This window comes from Seriola aureovittata, chromosome 21 (genome assembly GCF_021018895.1).
Source record: "Seriola aureovittata isolate HTS-2021-v1 ecotype China chromosome 21, ASM2101889v1, whole genome shotgun sequence".
NCBI classification, from domain to species: domain Eukaryota; kingdom Metazoa; phylum Chordata; class Actinopteri; order Carangiformes; family Carangidae; genus Seriola; species Seriola aureovittata.
In genome coordinates, this window is record NC_079384.1 from 21,325,398 (window position 1) to 21,343,457 (window position 18,060).

General features: G+C 41.5%; 1 protein-coding gene across 1 annotated transcript in view; it reads right to left on the minus strand.

Annotated features, from left to right (window-relative positions):
• Nucleotides 1–14,891, minus strand: part of LOC130162192 (caveolae-associated protein 1-like) — a 29,445-nt gene extending 14,554 nt beyond the window's left edge. The window contains exon 1 of the mRNA XM_056365789.1: nt 13,966–14,891. Within this exon, the coding sequence (XP_056221764.1) occupies nt 13,966–14,496 (531 nt within the window). The 5' untranslated portion in view covers nt 14,497–14,891. The remainder of the gene's footprint in view (nt 1–13,965) is intronic.
• Nucleotides 14,892–18,060: the final 3,169 nt, after the last annotated feature.

The window sequence follows — 18,060 nt, forward strand, 5'->3', positions numbered from 1 at the left end:
GAGTACATTTCTCATGTGAGCGCCATGGGAGAGAGTGTACTGGTCACACACAGCTTAAAACTCTGGGGAGAGAACTCTCTACTTTCCTTCTGTTTTCCACTCGTCCCCTTTAATCAGAGCCATGAGACCGGAGGGGGAGAGAGAGAGAGAGATTGCTATATAAAGTGATGGCATGCCGTAGGTCCCTGAGGGAGGGAGAGAGAGAGATGAGTCACCAAGCCTATTGTTGCATTGAAGCACTGCAGCAGTTCTCTTTTTCTTCTTTCCTTTCTCTTAGTTTTTGTCTATTTTGCTTCCTTCCATCCCTTCACCCCCTGTCTTTGTTTCTTTCTACCTTCCTTGGTTTCTACCTTCCCCGGTGTCCTTACAGTTTGTGGTTGGAGAGTAAACTTTGATTCTTGGGTCACTGAGAAATGAAAGAGATCAGCGTTTACAGCTCCATGGCAACAGAATAAATATTCCTTTGCTAGATTTATGCCAGATAAATTCCCTCGTTTTTGATTCAGTTTCACTTGCCCAATGGCACGGAACAAATGCGTGTGGGCAGGATACCCCAGTGGTGTTGATTTAAAAACCTCTTGAATGAATGAGAGGGAAATTTTCTCATTTTATTTTAAAGTCTTTTAAAGTCTTGGTTCTTTGTTAATATATTCATCGTTTATGAGGTAGAAAATAATCTGTACTGGAACTTCACACTGGTATATACCTATTCAAGTAAAGAGTCGTATACTCACTTAAGTCTGACATATAGAACCTTAGATTGTATTAAAAACTTATTTGAGTGCTGTGTCACAAAGTTTAATTTTAAGGGGTGCAGGTGGTGACTGACTGTTACATGCTGAACTGCATACGTACTACATACATACGAGTTTTGTTTATTTACTTCAAAGTGGACACATAGCATGAAAAGTAAAAACAATTTTGATTTTATAAATGATAAATGATATGTAACCTACAGCTTAATAGTTTGGGGGGATAATGATGCGTACTGTTTTACTTCTACTTGATACTGACATATGTCAATGTGCCATTAGTGCGTGCAACACCCCGCACTGGAGGTTCCCACTCGATTAATACAGAAGTTAAATAACATTCCCTGCACTATTGAATTCTGCTGTACAGTCGTTGCTAGCACATGCTGGGTTGTTGACGATATCCAGTTAGCCAACTTTTTGTTTGCCAAGTGTTTTTTTTAGTATAAACACTGTTAGGCTAATAAAGAGTAAACTGTTCGTTTTGCTTACTCAGCGTTTTCATGCATCTCTCTCCCTTGTTTCCTGTCATCTATTGTTTTATCTATTAAAGTTTCAGCTCACTCCATCAAATCACACACTCTCATTTTTACATTTCTATTTGTGTACGGATTAAATAAATGAGATTTAAAGTGTTAATTGGTGGCAGATTTATTTCTTAAAGCTCCATATTTTCCTCTTCTTCTGTGTTTTATTTGAAGTGTTGATCCATAAGAAGATATAATTGTGGTTTTAAGAACCAAAAACCATCTCAATGTAGTTTTACATCTCCTCTCTCAGGCTTCTCTCTGGAGCTCTAGTAACGACAGGTTGGAGAGCCAATCAGAAGAGAGGAGATGAGCCTCTCTTCTGATTAGCTGACTGTTCTGAGTGATCAAAAAAAAGGATATAGAAGATTTCAGGTAAACACTCAGAGAAACCAAATCCTGTAAGGTTGGATGGTGGGTGCAGGTGGGCGGAACTTGGGGCATGGTTGAGTGCTTTGTTGTGACATCACAAAATTCCAGAAGTCCTGACGGCTGGTTTTAAGGCTCAGTTTCTGAATACAGGCTGTGTGCATTTCTCTGTGGACTGAGGCTTTGATACTTTCACAGTATTAATATAGAACCTAGACCTGATCTATAATCAAACTACACATGGACATCTGCCTTTATACTATATGGACCTTTAACTTTGGACAGAGCCAGGTTAGCAGACATCCGACTAAACATCAGTCTGAACGTTTGAAAAAAAAGCACTAAAGTATAGTTCCTGAAACTACTCCTTCAAATAAATTCCATGACATTCATTTTTAATATTTTGTATCCTATATCCTCTCCTGTCCTCTCCTGACCAGATGTGTCTCCTGGTTGTGTTATTGTTTGGCCAACATGTGATTGCAATATTTCCTACAGTACTTAAAGGCAGTACAAACACGTCTGTTTGTGTATTCAGGATGTGGAACTTCACACCACAACAGTTCGCATAAACTATCAACTTAAACATAGACGTTTTGTATGGAAGGATACATGAAAAAAGGATTTCTTGAAGAGTTTCCAAGGCTGCAGACACGTGTGTGTCAGGCAGCTCTCTGCTGTTTTCATTCTCACTCTTTTCAGCTCACACTGCAAGACACAGCTTGCCATTGTCGACTATCATTGGAGGCTGTTTTTTACGACATACTTCGGTCGGTGGGCATTCTGATCATGTGCTCTCATGCAGGAGCTCAAAGAAACACACACACATATACATGCACACACATGTAAATGTAGTCGCATAGACACACACACAGTCTTTTTAATGAGTAAACACAGAACCCCATCATTAATAATTCCTCCTGAGTGATGACATCAACATTTCTACTATGAGTGTACCATTCCATTGCCATATCCAATGACAGCTTCATTCAAATACACAAGATGAGTCCACCATTCAGAAATGTAGAAGTGGCAACCGCAAGCTTTGGCTGAATAAAGGGATGTAATTACTATTATGATGAGACGAGCAGCTGAAGCTTGGCAGCCCTGTCCCCCTCCTCGCTGGCCCCTCTTAGTCTAAGAACAGTTCCCCACGCTTGACTAAGAGGGACCTGGACACTGAGGGATGACAGTGGTCGTTCCCATGGCCACCTCATGTTACTCTTTCCAATAACAATAGAGGAGGTTGGTGTTTATGGAGAGATTTATGGAGCTTCAGAAGAAATGACCTCTTCCTCCACTGTTTGCTCCTGTCCTGCTCTGTGCAATGTGACTTCTAACAGAAATGTTAGGCTACTGATGGGTACAGTATATGGAGGCCAGTCATTTTTAATAAGGGTATAGAGATTTTTTTCATTGCACTTTCCTTATTGTGCGAGAGTAAAAGAAGAATGGCTAAAATCAGAGCAAAGGACATCTGGACTTTTCTTCCTGGTCCAGCTGAAAAACTGCTGGAAAACGTTGCATTTCCCATAATGCAAATGCCACAGTTACCGGCTCTGACATGGCAGATGCTCAGCTCCAATAAAACAAACTCTCACTGGCTCATTGAGGAAAATGACACTAGACCAGACACTAGACAAATTAGATGTTTAACATTCACCATTGCAACAAATCAAAGACATAAAAGACGCGCAAGGCTGAAAAACTGCAGTTGCAAATGACTGTTTCCATGTTGCAATCCAAAATTTGAATGACCGAGGAGAAAATATCCATGCTGGACTTACAGTCAGGTCTGTGAAGGATAAAATTAGCTTCAGAAAAAAATGGAGACAAGCCATAGGAGAGTCTGCCAGAAAGATTTGATGCACACTACAACATCCTTCTGTGTGTCCTGCATCAGCAAGAGGAGGATGTCTCTGAGTACTGAGTATTTCAAAACAAAAATCATGAGCCTTGGGGGACAACTTACAAATTAGACTTGCTGTAAACTTGCTGTTTTGCTACCACCACTACTAACACTATTACCATTTTATATATCAGTGTGTGCATCCCAATCCACAGTCTCTCAATTAGCCATAAAGGCAAAAATCATTCCAGGCTGCAATTACCAAAATGAAACCGTTAAACAGGACATTGATTAGCAGCTATCCCTGCATGCAGCCTGTGATTTGTTTGTTGTTGGGTTCATATCTTTAATGTGTATGCACTGTACCGGGTTGGGTATGTGTAAATATATGGGGAAACTATGCCAAAGAAATGACTGCAAAAAATGTACTTCCTGGCAATATTGCCAGTATTGATTGTTTATAAGCTGCAGTGTTTCTTCTGGCATCATCTGACTAAAAGGGAAAAACCGAACAGCTTGACATGATAATGTAATAATGACTTGATTCTTTTATCTTGAGATAGCATCTAGAAATGCTATCACTTTCAGCTTCTGTAGTGATCTTATCTTAGATTTTTTTTCCCCCCAGTAATCATAACCTGAGTGAGACATTATGGCAGGATACCAGGCTTCTGTACTTTGTAGTCTAAGTGAGTTTCACCATGGCGTCATTCCACAAAGCCTGGAGACAAAGAGAAGTGAAGAAGAAGAAGTGATCCCAATATCTTAGACATCATAGAAGTAGATGATATGTTATCTTATCACAAGCATTCCTCTGTTCTGGGCCAATAATTTAACTGCATGGTTATGAGAAGATCCAAAGCGGGAATCATATGATGGTTTGGGTCATATGAGGAAACAAATTAATGTTTTCAGTAACCACAGCTTTTGACTATGAGTCATCTACGTCTGACTCATGTGGAAAAGCTTCTACTAAATAATCTGGATCTGAAAGATAATTTGTCTATTGATGTCAAGTGAGCAGCATTAGAGCAAATTCGTTATGCATTTCACCAAAGCAGAAGAATTATGATTGTATTTCGTTTTTTAAGGTTTGGGACTGATCCCTTTCTAACAATAACTACCGTGCACTCTACAGTTTAATGTGTAAATAAGCCATAGAGGTGGCAGCACTTAGCTGATACAAAGGATGTAAAGCGTTGCATGGTATCCCCGAGCTGGATCCAAACACGGCTGCTTTTGTGAGTTGAAGGTTTTTGACCAGCACGTAACATTTTTTATTTACATTGTTAAAGCAACCAAATAGTAAACCTACAATATTTTTACAAGACACTAAAAATATTTGCTCCTCTCCATTGACTTTTGCTTTAATTAACTGGCAATTTGTGCCTTATTTTCAGGATATGCACAATAACTGAAGTAGAGCTCTATGCAAGTAGAAGTGGCCTGAAGCGTATTTTTACACTGTAAACATTTGTTGAGATGAAGAAAAAGAGCATTGAAAAAAAGGGTTTTGAGACAGGACGCGTTTTGCTTGAACGCAACAAAATACCTAAGGAGTGAGCACTCCTAGCATTTGGTCTGGAAATAGCAAAATGCGTACATTACTGCTCAGTCTTTTCCAGCAGATGATAAGCCAGTCCGTTAACTTCCTCACATCTGATGAAAAGCAACCCTTAGCTTGTTAAAGGGAAGCATCTGGAACTTCCTGCCACTGAGTGGATTAGTCGCTTCCATACAGGGTTACCTGTGCCCCATGAAACATATTTGGCAATGTTTAGTGGGGGGAGCGCTGGGAAGCCGGTGTGGATCACATCCGTATCAGCTCATACTTGTTAGTTGTAGTGTCTGTGTGGAAAAGGTGTTGGCCTCCAGTGAGAAAAGCCCTTGTAGAAAAATAATGTAGTGAAGCAGTAGTTCACTTTCAGGGAAAGGCATCTAACACAAGATTTAACCATCTAAAACTGCATTTTTATCTGCATGGCTGGTCACATTTGGATTATAGAATTCTCCATACTGTATATAAATGTGTTCAACAACTCAAAAATATTTGTTTGCATGTATTTGATTATTCATTAGTAACAGGGGGTATCACCTAACAGGAACTAACATGCCCTACAACAGTTCCCATGGTCTAGCAGCCAATAGAGGATGTGCAGCTTAGAGCACATGCACTTAGTTTTTCAGCTGGTGGTGACTGTGGCTTGATTGAGATGCCTGAACAACGCATCACCTGGGTGGGTTTGCCTGCAGCTCAAGGGTTTATGGGTATTAGGAGTCAACTGACGATAAAGTGGAAAGTTGGCGTAAAGATGAGCCGTACAGGAACGTCAGCACAATATCAACAGTTTCTTACGACAGTTTAAACACTACTAAAGCACTTAAGTTGAATATAAGACGCAGAAAGGTCATAAAAGTACGCTGCAGGGATATCAACATAGCTGACATAGCTGCATGTCACAAACAAGCAGCAGTCGCCTGGACCCAGCCTCGGATCTTAAAAACCAAACAGGAACACAATCTCCAAAAGGTCCTTTCCTTCTCACAATCAAACAAGTATGCGATAGTTGCTATTTTTAGACGGCTCTCCCCCTTCTCTTTTCTCTTTCTTTGACTCCTTAAGCCCTCTGATACCTCGCTCTGTTTCCTTTATTGTCTCTCCCTCCTCCTCCTCCTCCTCTCTTTTCCTTCCTACCCGTTTTGTCAACACAAGCTCTCATCAGTGTTTTGACCATGTAGCCTGACATGCACACCACCCCTAGAAAAAAAACATACTCCTTCAATAAGCCCTGCTCCCAGCTGAAACAATGTTAGACACAATCTGGCCTGTAAACTGAGCTGGGAACATTTCTGGCTCACATGTCCATATAAGGACCTGGATCGACCTGTGTGAGAAGACGGGGTTCACATGAATTTACAAGCAAAACATTATTGAGAAGCATGATCGCTCCAAGGCTGTTGGTGAGATGTTGAGCATTGCAGCGTTGCAGGGACAAGAAAAAAAAACAGCAGACGAGCTCATGTGTAAATTATTTGGATGAAGCTGTGATCACAGTAAAAATAAGATGGCAGTTTGACAATGTGGTGTTGATTGAAATGTAGCAAGTGTGGAGGCAACAGGTGTTTTGGGTGGGTGGTGGAAAGTATCACATAGAGGAAAAGGATGAACAAAATCTGTTCTGACAGGTTGTTTGTGAGAGTTTCTTTCCATTGTCCAAGATCCTGATTCCTTTGAAAGTCAGGAGAAGAAGTAGAAAGGAGTTGTGGCTTAAAGAAAAGAAAGAGGCACCTTGAGATTTATCCCTTGGTAAAAATGTGGTGCTGTATAATACCTGCATGGCTAGATGTGAGCTACTGTGGCTGGTAACAATCCTCATCTGTGACAAAACAGAAAGTGGACCTGTGACAGATCTGCAGTGTTAAAGTGATAGTTGAGGTTATTTGACGTGGGGTTGTGTGAGGTACATATCTATAGTCAGTGTATTACCTGCAGTAGATGGGGTCATCTGCAAATAAAAAAATGTTTTAGCCACTTATATCTAGTATCAGTTGAAGTGTAGCTTTATTTTGAATATTTTCACCACTTTATCTTGTTGTCAAACAGCCCTTTCCTTTGGAACTACAGTTTGTGAATTGTTGAATACTACTACCAGATACTACTATTCCACAGGTCATCTGCTTGAGTCAGACAGAGCTGAGCGTAGGTGCACTTGCATAGAAATATGGTAGTTCAATGGTTGAGAACATGTAGTTCCAAAGGAAACGGCAGTTCAACAGCAAGATAAATTCCTGGAAATATTCAAAATAAAGTGATATTATTTCTTTCCTGTGGACTGGTTTGTAAGTGGCTAAAATATTTTTTTGCTGAATCTGTCCACAGCAGCGCTTCGCTCAGCTTCTGTGCTGGTGCTACTGCTGCATCTCTAAACTGGCAGCACACAACCCCACAGCAAATAACCCTAACTACCACTTTAAAGTGAGAGAGTCATGGACTAATGTACAGCCTGCTGAGGTCATGAATGGGGCTAACCAGTTACATGCTAGCACTTGCGTCAGGGTCAGGGTCAGGGTCAGAGTTGCTGGAAAATTTTCCTCTTTAAAAGGACAGCGCTGCCAAGATAGTTTGCATCTGGTCAGCTGTGGAAATGTGCATGTCACTGACTTTGCTCCAAAATGTTACTGTTTTAAATGCTGTGGTCGTGGCCTTTAGAGCGGCTGCACAACAACTGCAACTCTTGAATAGTTTGCCTAGATCAACAAGAGATCCTCAGGCTCATTACTAGCTCATAGAAATATCCAAATGAATGAAATAATCCTAATTAAAAAAAAACACATGATGATGCTTCCTTGTTATATTTTTGCAAATTGCAAATGAACCCTTCATAGTTTAGACTTTAAATAATGAACTCTAGGCAGTTACTTTCAAAATATACGTAGTGTTTCACAATTACTTTTCATGAGCATGCTTATCTTTTAACATATTTCATTTCAAATCTTTCAAATTTTATATATAAATATCAGTTACATAACCTGATTCATTATGAAGAGGAAATAATGAAATGAGAGGGTTGAGAGCAAAATGATGTCTGGTAAGGGAATGGGATGGTGTGTAGGGTGGGGTAGGTCGAAGAGGACACGATGTGGATGCGCGGAGGAGCTGGGAAAAGGGAGGAACAGGGCTGTGACTGGTTCCACATTAGGAGGTGGAGGCAATAGGAGGTTAGCGTGGAGAGCCCGGGGATGCCTGTGCTATGAATCAGCTGTCTAAATATGGTCCCTGCTCTTCATTGCAACACACCCATCCACTCCCTGTACAAAGTGGACGGACAGCCCCTCTGCTTCCAGTTTATCTTTCTCCCTTACTCTCCCACATATATTATTCCACCCTCTTCACGAAGACGGAGGGAATCTCAGCAGGTCAATGTGTCACATATACTCGCTACACAGTAGTTATTGCTCTCAGCTTATCAACCTCTAATGTAGGAGGCAGAGACATTCACAAACACATTCAGGGGAAAGTGGGTATATCCCTGTTCTTCACAGTCATTGTCCTTAAATCCCTACAGTATTTGAAGCATTAAACCAAGTCATTCAAGGTGTTATTAGAACATATTCCAAATGGCTGCACTCAAAGGGAGGAAAATCCAGCCACAGAGGAGAAGCAATGAACAGAGGAAGTCTCTCCTCGCAGGGAATCATCATACACAGTAACAGCTTTTTAGATTTATGAAAAACTGTAAGCAACACATACGGGCCGCCTTTGAAAACCGATTTTTAGAGCATTTTGTTAGCACAATCCTGTATTTATTGGTCTGCCCTACGTAGATTCATTAGTGTAAGTTGAATCTCAATGATAAACTCTCTGAATTGATTAAGGATGCAATAGGTGATTTCTGATCACTAGGTGGCAGAGAAACAAGCAAATAACCAACAAGTCCTCCAACCTGAACAACCACACATACGACCCACAGGAGTGTTTCCTGATATAGCGGCCCTACAGCACCCTTCATCGCCCTTTGTGGCCATCGATACTATGATAAAGGTCATGTCTTGGTTAGGTTTAGGAAAAGATCATGATTTAGGTGAGAATAAGAACTTCCTCAGCATTAGACTATCTTTGTTGTCACGGTTACAATAATAACGTGGTTAACTTTGACCACACTTCTCCTTTCATAATTACAATGACCAATAGATGTCGCCTAGCAACAAAACGTAACTATGGGTCATAATAACCTGCTGCACAGACGACCTATGGGCTTATTTTTTTATAGAAAACACAGAAAATACAACGTTGACATGCTATCACCTCATAAAGTAGTACTATAGTATTCACTCTGCTTTTAGCTCCAGTTTGGTCTCCACCACCTCCTGAGAAAAATATCTGGCTCTTTAGCTGCTGTTCCACTCATCTGAAGACCACCTAGTCGCTAACCTTGTCTGCCCAGATATGGCGAAGTTGGTAACACTGATTTTGCTGAAATCAACTGGTTGCTGCATCATAAAATAAAAGTTGCTGAGCGCAGAGGTGTTGGGAACTACAAAGTCTGGGGATAACTTCCAGTGGCTTTGACACTACACATGACCTCTTTAACATTACACATATTAATCTGATTCATAGTTAATATAAAAAGACTGTAGTGCAGCTTTAATCTACTAATATTTCCATCGCTCTTCCTTGTTTCCTTCTGTTTCTCTCTCTCACACTCACACACTGTGGGGTTAATTGTCATAATCCAGCATGGCTCCTCAGTATGTGCAGTAACCTCTGTTCTCTGACACCACATGGACTCAGCTGTCAAGGAGCTGAACAGAGATGCAAGGGAGGACTGGACATTGAGGCTTAAATGAGTCAAAGACACACACACACACACACACACACACACACACACACACACGCACACCCGCACACAAACATACATTCCCAGAGGAGGACAGCTGTTCATGCTAACAGGGAAACAGCCTTTTCCAGCTGATGTGCTGACAGAGCTGCCTGATTAGTTTTCACTTACACGTTGTACAGTAGCCTGGGCTCGTCCAACATGCCAGTGGATTTATGGGGTATTGTTTGGGTTCTTGGCATTAGCCAGAGTTGGTTTTAGTTTGTGTCACTAAGTCTTCCTTTGGGTCAATGACATTGCTCCTTCATAAGGAAACAAGATGAACATGAATCAGTCCAAGTCTGGTTAGGACCACACTTGTTAAGGGGGCCCAGGAAGGAGTGGAGCAAAGGCTGCTGGGCCACTAAAGCAGAGATTAAACATCCTACGCTCCACTACAAAGCCCTCGTGCTGTAGTGAGGTTGCTAATTTGCTAATGCTGAGCTACAGATGCTCTACCCATGTTGTTTTGGGCATGATGACCTCTTAGAGGAAAATTCATCATCAATGAGTTGCAAACCTTGGTAGCGTGACATCATCCAAATACTATTACCCACAATCCCCCATGCAAAGATAACACACCATGTCAGATGACACAACTCAAAGTGATACTGTTGGTGCAGGTCGTTAGCATTGTGCTAGTGGAACACAAAGAAAACATGATTTTAGACAAAGTCAGCAGCACTGTAGGCGTTTTACATGTTGCTATGTTGTAATATGCTGATTAGCATTGGTTTAAAAAATCCTGTCACACCACACTGACTGGCAGCTGCTGGTAGCGAAGTACTCTTTTGATGCACTTTGCCTTAGTGTTTCCATACTTTATACTTCTACTCCACTACATTTCAAAGGAAATTTGTCTATGTCTATAGTGGCTAAATAAACCCAACTATAACAATGCATGTTAATGTATCAATAACAAACTAGTAACTTAACATTGGACCACATGCAAAAATACCATGTGTTGACACTGGGCAAAAGTCCAGTTCTTTTTTAACAGGCATATTTAAAATAAGTGTTCTGAATAAAGCAAGTAGGAGCCATGTATTTGATTTGTGTGATAATCCTCTGAGCACTGGGGGGTGTATGGGAAGGCTGAGGCTGTCCACAGAAAATTTAAGCCACAAAGCAGTTAAACACAGGTGTTGCTCATTGTAAATGAGTCATACTTAGTGGCTGTTTTTTTGTTTAACTTTGAATAAAAATCTTATTGGAAGTTAAGGACATTACAGATTGCAGATACAAGATGATAAATGTATCATGATACAGAGCATTAGTAAGGACTGGATATCATTATTTCAAGGACATGTCTAAACGATTAGAGTTTCAGTGAGCAGCTGGGATAGGAAGTATAGGACTATACTATACTACATTATAGTACAGAGCACAAACAATACTTGATTTCTGAGGCTGATACCAATATTGAGACTGTAGAGGTAGGCCTGCAAATGAATGATAAAACCTATTTTTTATATTAGTTTTTTAACATAAATGCACAACATGGTGCACATTTTTGATAACGATCCCTTACATTTGACCAATAACATACATACTGAACATACATCATTGCTCTCTGGTGGACACACTATGTAATGAAGACACTGTTTTTTCCACTGACATTTACACACATAATCGATACACCAAAATATATAGTGTGTGATAAGATGATATTGAGCTGATTATATCACCCGGCTGATACATTGGTTTGGCTCCAATAATGTGCATGTACTGGCACCTTTAAACACATTCACAGCAGTATGAAAATTGCAGCCTTGTTAGTTTTGTTTGTTTTTCCATGATGTTCTTTAGAGTATAAGTACACACCACTACTACCAGTGCACAAATGCCTCCACAGTGTTTAAATAGTTGTGAGCGGAGATGTGATTGCGCATGGAGGAACAAGTCGTCGGCGCTAATGAGTCCTAACAAAAGCCAAGTATTTATGTGTTGACAGTGTTACGGTTCACTGGGGGTGTTGCTGGAGTCGCTCTCTGTCTACTGCTGATTTTTGAAGGAATCTGCTCTTGAAGGGCAACAGAGTAGCACAGAAAATTGAAAACAGAACACACTGTGGTTTGCTTTTTTTAATGAAGATGAATCTGAGGTTATGTCATAGTTGGCAACCGTAAACAAAGCCAGTGTTTTGAGTTAGCGAGGGAGCCAGAGATAGGCATTTCAGGGGGAGTTTCTCTTGCCAAAGGGCCAAAGAAGTTGGCTAATGCTAGTAAAATCCCAGCCCTCTTGTTTTTCACAGTGTGGTATTTCAGGTAGATTGTATTGGAAACTTGCAGCCCTCAAGACATTATTGTATTCTAATTAAAATACTGATTTATGATCCTTTCGGATTGAGAAACCGTTCAGTCATCAAATTCTCTCAGATGCAATGATGGAGATTAGCTTTTTCTTTTTGGCCGACAGTTCTGCCTTGCTCATCTGCGGATCATTATATATGAAATCTTGTGCTGGTATGCCAAGACGAGAAAAGCCAAATATATTGTGTAGGTATGTTAGAATAGCACAAATGCAAAACCATTCACAGGGAGACAGTCTGGGTTGCCTAAGATGGAGCTCTTATTTGACTTTTGCCCAGTCCCTGGACAGAGACTGAGAGAAACACAGAGAGAGGGAGGTTAGCCCAAGCCATGATGTCTGAGTCACTGCTGGAAACTCTGAATGTTCTCGCACCACTGTGCAAAAAGCTGCAAGCTATTATACATCACAGCCTCAAAGGCTAAAAAAAGAACAGGGCTCCCCTCAACTCCCCTCAAAAAAAAAACTTGCTCTCTGTCTTTAAATGAAACATTTCTCTGCCTTAAACAGGACCTTGAGCTCACTTGTGGTATTTTCCATCTCTGTATAAAAAAAAGGGGAATTGACTTTCCGAATTAATTCCGTATGACTTGGGCAGCCGGCGAGCTCGGCTCACATGTGACGGCTTGTAATCCTGAAGTTCTACACACTGTCTGCTACGAAAGGAAAAATATCTGGAAGCCACCTGTTGAGGATACCACTTATTGATCCAATGTACAGTAGATCTGGGGTGGGGCTGGGGTTGGAGTAGAACAACATCTGAGAGTCTAACAGTCACAGACACACAGTGCAGCCCTGATCACTGCTCCTGTATGTTGTCTAAGAACATAATAAGTTGTGCCTCTGTAGGCTTCTGTAGCCCCACACACAGATTGTGTGTTGCTTGGAGCTTGAGGTTATTTGTGCTTTGACACAATTTTATGAAAGTTCATTTATGAATACTCGGAAAAAGTAGCACATACCGGGTTGGAAAATGACTTGAAGCTGCGCTTTCTCATACAAGTGTGAGTAATGAATCTGGTGGTTGTTTCCACAGGTGTGGATGTGTCTCAAGAGTCTTTTTGACAAATTATATTGAACTATGTTTTTGGTTATTAGCATGAAAATGCATTTCATTTAAATACATATTGGTTGCTGTTGATAACATAGCTTCATTTTGAGCTGCATTCACTCATAGTTTACATATTTAATGATGGTTCATATTGTACATTATCATAGTTACATCCCCTCTTACTATTTTGCTGTTGTTTATTGTTCACTTTATGATTTCATTCATCCGAATATGTATCTACAGTATATGCACTTTGCTAATCTTTGTGTCCGGGTTGTAAACCTGTCTCGTAGAAATTATACTTATATCCAACTAATTAGTATTGGAAGGAAGCATCATTTCTGTTTTTCCAGCTGAGAAAATGAGGAAAAGTTGCATGGAGGGGGTCGGGGGGTGGGGGGGGGGGGTGGAAAGTGAGATTCATGTTTGGTCTTTCTCAGGTTTGTACAACAAAACACTTCAGTTAAGGGATGGGTATAGGGTTAGCATCACGGTAAACTTGAGGAACATCTCTATCAAACCAACACTTTCTTCTTCACTTGTATCAAACCACCACTGAATCATTTTCAGTAGGATTTCTTGAAAGTGATGTAGTACATTGACCCATGGGCCACACCCATCCCTAAACCGATAAGGTGTCGTGTACGTTACAGAAACAACCTGAACCTCAATCACACGAACCACAACCACACACTAATACATGTATTTACACAGACAAACTCTCTCCCACCTGGTAGATCATGACTTTAAAGTTGCGTCTCTTGAGCAGCTCGGCCTCGTTGTTCTCCAGCTTCTTGATCTGGCCTCCTTGCTTCTCCAGGGCGGCCTGCACTGTCTTGACGTTGACGCTCACCTTGCGCACCTTCTCCATCATCTTACTGACGCTGTTGGACGTGGTGCTGTGGCTCTTGGACAGCTTGGACAGCTCGCCCTGGATGCTGGTCACCGAACGCTCCATGTCCTGCTGCCTGGCCTCGAGCCCGCTCTGGGTCTGCTGGATCTGGTCCACTGCCCCAATGATCTTGTCGAGCAAAGACAGCACCAAGACCCCGTTGGCCTGCGGGTCCAGCTTCGCCACCTCGTCCTTGTCTTCGGCGGCGTCCCCCTCTGTGCCCATGGTGGACAGCTCTTTTTTGGCTGCGGCAAGGGCATCGTCTTCATCATCTGAGGGTGGGAGGTTGACCTCGTCGTCTGAGATCTCAGTGAGGGTTTGGGGCTCCAGCTGAGCACTTGAGGATTCCAGTGCTTCCATGGCTGCCATGTCGGTGGATTTGTAGTGTACAGTCAGCTAATCAACCTTTCTTCACCACTGGTTCTTCTCTCCCACCTGCTTCTTCTTTTTCTTCCCTTCTCCGGACCTCTGTTCTTTTTCCCTCCTACTTCTAAACTCACTTATCTCTTTCCAGCATACATGCGCTTTGTCTCTCTTTCTCTCTGTCTCTCTGTCTGTCTTTCTTTCTGTCTGTCTTTCTGTCTGTCTGTCTGTCGTGTCTACTTCAAATCCCTGGAATCAGGCCAGTGTGCAGAGGAGGCCAAGCAATGCTGGATGTTACCACATGAGCGTTAGACTGCGAATGCCACACCAGGGAGAGAAAACCCTCCAGTCAAGCTAAAGCCGGCAGTTTTTTTTTTTCTCCAGCCCCCCCTCTTTTTTTCCACGGACTCTCCTCCTCTCTTCAAACCCCTCCCTCATCTCCTCCCTAAATACTCAAAAACACACACACACACACACACACACACACACATCAGTACAACTCCACCCACAGCTGGAAGGTCCAGCCCCTTGATGATTCAATGACACACCCCCTTGGTCAAACCTTGTCCCATCAGCGTGGTTGGAATAGTCAGGGCAGAGCTGTGCTGATCTGCTTGTATACAAGCTGAGGCACAGCAGAAGGAGGAATGTCAGGCAGGATCCCTTCATTTTTCCATTCCTTTCTCCCCTCAATGAAGAACATGGAAGAAGGCAGGGCTGGATTTAAAATGGATGACACCAGGCAGGAAAACGAGCCCTCCTTGGGTCATAAACACATAAACAAGGACATAAACGAGCAAAGACTTGGAACAGAATGATGTCTTGATGAGTTCTAGGCACATTGTTGTTGTAGTAGTTCACATTTTATATTCCATATTTGCTAATACAGTAATGGATTTGGGTATTTAGCAGCTAAAAGTTTACCAATAGATAATAACTCAAGGTCCATTTACTTGATTTCTCTAGTTTTTAACTGCCTTCATCAGCAAATGGCGTTTTGTGAGTCATCATGGACTCAGGACAATGCCATTCGCTGATGAAAATCATGAAATACCCAATCATTTAATAGAGAAAGGCAAGGGTTAGGGTTCCACACAAAGAAACCCATATCCACTCTAGAAAACACACCCTCACCAGATTATGATTTTATTCTAAGTACAATTAGAAAAAACCACCATCTGACGACCCGAGAGGTCTGACTGGACTGTTGTCCAGCAGCACAAGATTATTTTCAGTGACATTACCTCCACCTCTTTACTTTATTCATCTCTATATAAAGGACACCCATTCAGAAATGCAATATACGACATATATGTCCCTATATCAAGATTGATGTTGCCATATATGTCAGCTATAAGGGGATATATTATTATCACATATATGCATCCTCTGGATATATGAAGACATAAGTTCATGTATGAAATACCCATAGCACAATTTACATATATTAAAAAATATCTATGACTATATATGTTAATAATATACTGTATATTTAATTTAGATTATATTACTCTTTTATGCTGCAGTCTGCTGGGGCAGCAGCATGTCAGACATGAACACAAGGAGACTGGAAAAAAAAGGCTGGGTCTGTGTTTTGCAGGAGTCTGGACTCACTCAGGACTGTTGTGGAGAGACACATGCAATGTAAGATGGAGGCCATCTTGGACGATACCAACCATCCTCTCCACACCGTACAAATGTGATTCAAACTATAAAACGGAGGAAAACTTCTGCTCTCTCAAAAAGACAGGAACTGTTTTTACATAACATGTAAACTTTTCAAAGTAAGAAATAACCTTTATTTTTATTTTTAACTCGAGCTCGCGGCCAAACCGTAAAAAGGAGACAAATAATTCTTTCTGAAAATGTAGACATAGTTGTTGGGATTCATAAAATGTAACTTTGACAGGCAGGGTCTGCACAAAATTTAAACGGGGGTGCCGAGTCCGGCAGCAATACCTGTCTCGCTCTCATTGACACCTAATGTAATCGTCTTTTTTTTTCAAAACAATCTCACTCTGTCTTCGCACTGAGCTTACTCACTAATTTTAAGGAATATCTGAATAAAAGAAAGACTGTAAGAAACTTCTGGCTTCAGTGTCTGTCACTGTGTTTTCGGTTTATGAAAAGAAGTAACGGATTTCTCTTAATTTGCAATTGTTTGAAGCCATGTAGAAGCTAGGGGTTTCACAGAATAGTCGACTAGACGACTATTCGAATATTAAAACCACTAGTCGGCACTGTGCATTGCTGTAGACTAATCGTTCATCTGTGATTTTAGCACGGTGCAGTGATAAAGCATTGGCATCTACAATGCATCTACAGCAGATGTGCAGCAGGGGGCGCTGTGGGCATTTGTTGTTGTAGTTGTTGACAAGTCACACGTGATACTGGGCGCTAAAGCAGCAGAAATGCAGCGAAAACAAGAGGCAGAGAGAGACATGACTGTACGCCCCGATGCTCGACAGTCAACAGTGTGGAAATATTTTACCAGAGCAGATAAAACCGTCAGCTGCAATATATGTAAGGCAACTCTAAAGTACCACCGAAGTACCAGCGCTATGCATGACCATTTGAAGCTACACCCGCTCATGGTTACCGCTAACAGCAGCAACAACGAGGAGAAGCGCCAACAGAGGGAACAAACCAGGCAGACGACAATCGGAGAATTTTCCAAGCGTCCGATCACCGACCACAGAAAAAGGGAAATAACAGGTCAGTTTGTAAATTTTATTGTGCTGTCGCTGCAAGAGAGCAATCGGTCGTGCAGTCAAACGGTATCTCCAGGTCAGACAAGCTGCTGGGGATTTAGTCCAATCAGATCGCGGCTCATTTTTAAGCAGCCTCTCAGAGCCAATCGAGGGCTCTGGTATTTCACCTGCCCCCAGGTTGGTCCCGCCTACACCCTTTACTGGTTGTATGAGACGTTTTTGACGATAATTGATTATTGTTATTGGGTTAAAAAAATATGATAGATATCCCGCAATTAATCGTCTAGTCGACTACTTTTTGGGAGTAGTCAATGACTACTAAAATACAGCACTCGTGAATGCCCTAGGCCAGTAGAAGCCAAATTCTGGGCAGATTTTCACATTGCCATGGCAACGGCAACTCCTGACCTGTGTGCGTGCGTGCGCCTAGCAACCAGATAACCAACTCTCCAAGCTCCGCTAGCTTTACATTAGCCGCATGTTAGGTCTTAAATTACATTTAGTTAGGTCTTGAATATGTAAGTCCATTTACTGCTTCCTTCGTTGCTTTTTTTTTGTTTTGTTAAAACAGTGAATGAAGTTGTGACGGTCTCCGCTGAGACAGAGGAGAGGAGAAGCTACTAGCCCTCTCTCGCTGTCACTTCTAGTCGCGTTGCTCTCCTCCCCAGAAATGTTAAATTTAGCACAGAAAAAAACATAATAGTGGTCATTAAATAGCGGTTCCCGGGATTTATTAACCCTCAGGGGTCCCTCTGTCCTTTTTTGGACATTTTTTTCTGCTTTTTTTTGCATACATCTCTTAAACCCCTTCAGTTCTGCTCAAACCTACCAAATGTTTATTAGTTTTCGGGATTTTAAC